The 4077-nt window shown below is 35.3% G+C and overlaps 1 protein-coding gene across 3 annotated transcripts in view; it reads right to left on the bottom strand.

Moving 5' to 3' along the window:
* Positions 1-1118, bottom strand: part of smim29 (small integral membrane protein 29) — a 4067-nt gene extending 2949 nt beyond the window's left edge. Inside the window, exons 1-4 of one of the 3 annotated variants that reach the window (XM_024292240.2) lie at positions 1008-1118; positions 313-583; positions 211-236; positions 23-128 (exon numbers count right to left, since the gene is read on the bottom strand). In XM_024292240.2, the coding sequence (XP_024148008.1) occupies positions 23-128; positions 211-236; positions 313-420 (240 nt within the window). In that variant the 5' untranslated portion in view covers positions 421-583; positions 1008-1118. Of the gene's footprint in view, positions 1-22; positions 129-210; positions 237-312; positions 584-958 lie in introns of all 3 variants that reach the window. The other 2 variants (XM_024292241.2, XM_024292242.2) reach the window with 2 other exon arrangements.
* Positions 1119-4077: the final 2959 nt, after the last annotated feature.

Raw genomic sequence — 4077 nt, 5'->3', positions numbered from 1 at the left:
GAGTTGTTTCGCTGCATCTTACCCTCGTGTCTTCCTCTCTCCATAAAATATCCTGCTCTGCTTCATTGAGCTCTTCTGCAGGATCATACGTGTAAACCGGTAACAGCTGATGTCGAAGTCTGTCGATTCTGAGGAGCAGAACATTTACACAATTTACAAAAATAAAAGCTCCTGTCGTTAGGAGTCAAACTGTTACATTGGTGGACTCACCTTCTTTTCCTGCGAATATACAGAATCTGGAATAAAACAAAGTAAAATATTAAGTCTAAGTAAACGTGTTTTGGTTACATTTGAGTGGACTGTCATCCTCACCACAGCTGCAGCTATTCCAGTGAGGGTGATGAGGAGGAACGGTACCAGCACATATGTGACTGTAGCACCACCATCTATGATGGCTGGAGGCTGTGTGCTGTTATTCATTCTTATTTATATAATTGTTAATGTTCAGAGGGTTAGTAAAGCAGAGGAAACAGCAGGCCGTGCAGCTGTGGGCTTGTCAAGCTGCCCTCTTGTTTTATGGCTCATCGCCGTCGTTCATGTGACTTCCACATGGTATCACTGCCCTCCCTAATCAGCGAGAAATCTAAAAGAAAACCAGATGAAAAGATTTATTTTTTATAACAAGTTCACTAAAGTTACCAGAGGAAAACACTCAACACTTAAATAATAATAATAATAATAATAAAAGTCATATGTTAGCAAACTGTACTTTATGTTTAAGCATTTAGATTAACATTTTGACAAATACTACTAAGAAAAAGTCTGAATTTGCCATAAATATATTTTTTAAATAAGTCATAAAAATGATCTGTCAAAAGCGTCGCAGGCAGCAAACACGGCTACTGTACTGAGGCGACAACAGACCGACAATTGCAACATAGCACGAACACTAACAAACTGCTGCGTCTTTTTCCTCGTTTTTAAAACGTTTCTTTAACATAATGAGACCAAACTCCACCTTGTATTTATCGTGTCATCAAATATGAGGTTAATAGAAATATGCTCACCGTACCAAGCCTCGCTTTAACGTTAAGAAAAGGACAACAGCAGCAGAGACGGAACTTCCGCTACTAGCCGCAATGGCTAACCACTTCCGGTCTGTACGACAAAATAAAAGCACGAACTAGAAAAGTTGCACTACCGTACCTGCGACAATGCTAGTGTGAATGTTATGACGTGAATGTGGTCACTAAATATGCCGAAGCAATTCACTTTAATTGCTGAGGGGATTTACAGAAAATGCTAAAGATATTTGCATAATGCTAAAGTTGCTAAATGACTTTAAATTTTTCTAAAAAGAAACTGTGATACATCACTACACAGTTTGCATAACGTTCTGAAGATACTGTTAAAGATTTGCTAAAAGGTTTTGTTACAATTGCTGATGTTGTTTGGTCAAATTTCTTAAAGGTTTTCACTAAATAATGACCCTTATACTGCAATTCCTGAAGCTCTGAGACAAAAACTAAAATGACTTAGTTCAAATGACCATGGAGGACAAAATTGCTGAAAGATTTTAAGTTTGGAATTTCAAAATGTAGTGTAAAATTCCTAAAATGTTTAGCAAAAGCATGAAAATTTTTTGCAGGTACTAAAAAAATATGGTGAAATTCTCAATTTACAGCAAAATAGCGACCCACTTCCGGTCTGAATGACAAAATAAAAGCACGAAATAGCTACAAGTCAGATATATTTTTCTCATGTGATTTAGAGCAATTATTTCTAATTTATAAAACTGGTTGAAAAACTTCTACCCTTTCAATTTATTATTTTATTTTTAAATGGGTTGTTTCTAAAACAAACAAACAAAAACAAAACAAATTTGATCTACTTTTTTGTTAAAAAAGTAAAAAAAAAATCTAAATATCAGAAAGGACGTTAAAATGCCTCTCAAGCTTTGTTTTATTTCATTTTATAGCTGCTAAAAAAGCTTCCACTAATCAAATGCCATGTGGTGCTACAACATACCACAAATGAATGGGTCTACATCTATTTATTTTATTTTACCCATTTTATTTAAATTATTTAAAGACATATTTATGAAAGATGAAACGAAAGGGCTCATTTGTCTAAGATGTATTTTCAAGGTCTTGTGAAAATATACAGTGTGAAAGGTGTGGTGAGGGAAGTGATACCTCAGAAGAACAAGAATAACTGTCTATACCTGAGGGAATACCTCATAGAAAACAAGTGAATGACCTGCTGAGCCCGTTGACTCATAGCCTTCACTGCTCACTGGAAGAGGTGTAATAGAGAGAAGCCAGAAGGAGAAACTTCCCCAAAGAAGCACCAAATGTGTACTCTCAATGGTAGTGTGCAAAAAACAGGCCAGATCCCCCAAGACTGGAGACTGGAGAAAGAAAGAAACAAACATCCCATGATAACTTTACATTAACACAGGCTAGATGAGGGCTGTCAAACTCAATCGCAAAAGGGGCCAAAATCCAAAACATACCTTAGGTCGAAAAGAATAAACATTTCTTGAACACACTTTAACCACATTTGAAAACTGTAACTTTTTAACATAATTGTGAACTAGATATATAGAGCTAGCTGTGATAATGCCAGAGTGAATGCTGTAAGCTGAACACTGAAGATGACAGTGCTGATAGCTGAAGACGCTGAAACTGATAGCTAAAAAAGCTGAAGCTGATAGCTGAAATCACTTAAGATAATAGTTGAAAATGCTGAAGCTGATAGCCAGCTAAAATGCCAAATTAGCCTAAAAACTAAAAAAAAAAAAAAACTAAGTTAGCCAAAATAGCTAGCATGTAGCTGAAAAAATAGCTAAACTCCAAAATATATTAAAAAGCTGAAAAAAGTCTAAATTAGCCAAAACCGCAGGCATCTGAAATGTTAGCTAAACTAAGCACTAAAAAATCTAAATTATCCAAAATAACTAGCGTGTAAATGTTAGCCTATCTTCAAAACAGCCTTAAAAAATCTTAGTAAATGCAAAAATAGTCCAAAAGGCTGTCAGAATGCCATTTTTGTAAACTTGAAAACCGTAACTTTTTAACATAATTATGAATAATAAAAAGGCAGGAACAATATTCCAGATTAAATAAACCATAACTAACTTCAACTATTTCACTCTCCATAAAATTATTTTATCTAAATTATACAAGTTAGAAATAAGCTCAAGATAATATAACAAGATAACAATAAAATAATATTATCTGGAGGGCCATATCCGGCCCCCGGGCCTTGACTTTGATTTAAAAGCAGAACATCTCCTTAAACGAGATCCACCAATCATCTTAGTAATAGACATTTAAGAAACGGTCTCAGGTATGGAGAAACCCTGACATGATCCTCACCTACTGGTTACCCATTCTGACCCTGCAACACAACTAAACCAGCTGTTTTTGGCCTAATCACCAGCCTCTGTACAACACGGAAGCTCCTGTCAGGCATCACACCAGCTAAGATGAGCACAGACCCATGGATCAATACAGAGCAACCAAAGGTCAACTAATGCAGTACATGGGGCCAAACCGATTGTTAAAGTCAAGAACGGCATCCACTAAAGAGATGTTCTGTACAGACCTGAACTTGTTCATCACCAAGACTGTCTACAGATGTGGAATCCTCATAACATTTGCCCCAGAACACAGTTTATTCCATTGTTTACATTTGTTGTTGTGAAGCATTGTGAACCACAACATACAGGAACACTGACAGCATTTTACCAGCAGAGGGAGCTGTTTCTTCCAGAACACAAGTTGTGGAATGATCAGAATGTTGCATAAAACAAACCTGCCATGCAATCTATAAAATGAATGCATACATAAATAATAAAATAAAAAAAAAAACATTTTCGATATGACACAAAAATTCAACAAAATTCAAGAAACATGAAATAAATACTTTTTTTTGTTTTTTTTAATCCTACACAGCAAAAAAGATAAACAGAAGTTGAGAGCAAGTTTTGGTCATTCAAATGCAAAGATGTAGCAAAAAAGAACAAAAAAAATACTTAGTCTTAAAATAAATGTGGTTTAAAGCATGTTATGTTCCCAACTGTAGTAAATTAAGACACAACCGTTAAAACACACTGGAAACATGTTTACTCCA

Source organism: Oryzias melastigma, linkage group LG7 (genome assembly GCF_002922805.2).
Source record: "Oryzias melastigma strain HK-1 linkage group LG7, ASM292280v2, whole genome shotgun sequence".
Classification (NCBI taxonomy): domain Eukaryota; kingdom Metazoa; phylum Chordata; class Actinopteri; order Beloniformes; family Adrianichthyidae; genus Oryzias; species Oryzias melastigma.
The sequence above is the reverse complement of the archived record's forward strand: the minus strand, read 5'-3'. Positions and strand labels throughout refer to the sequence as shown.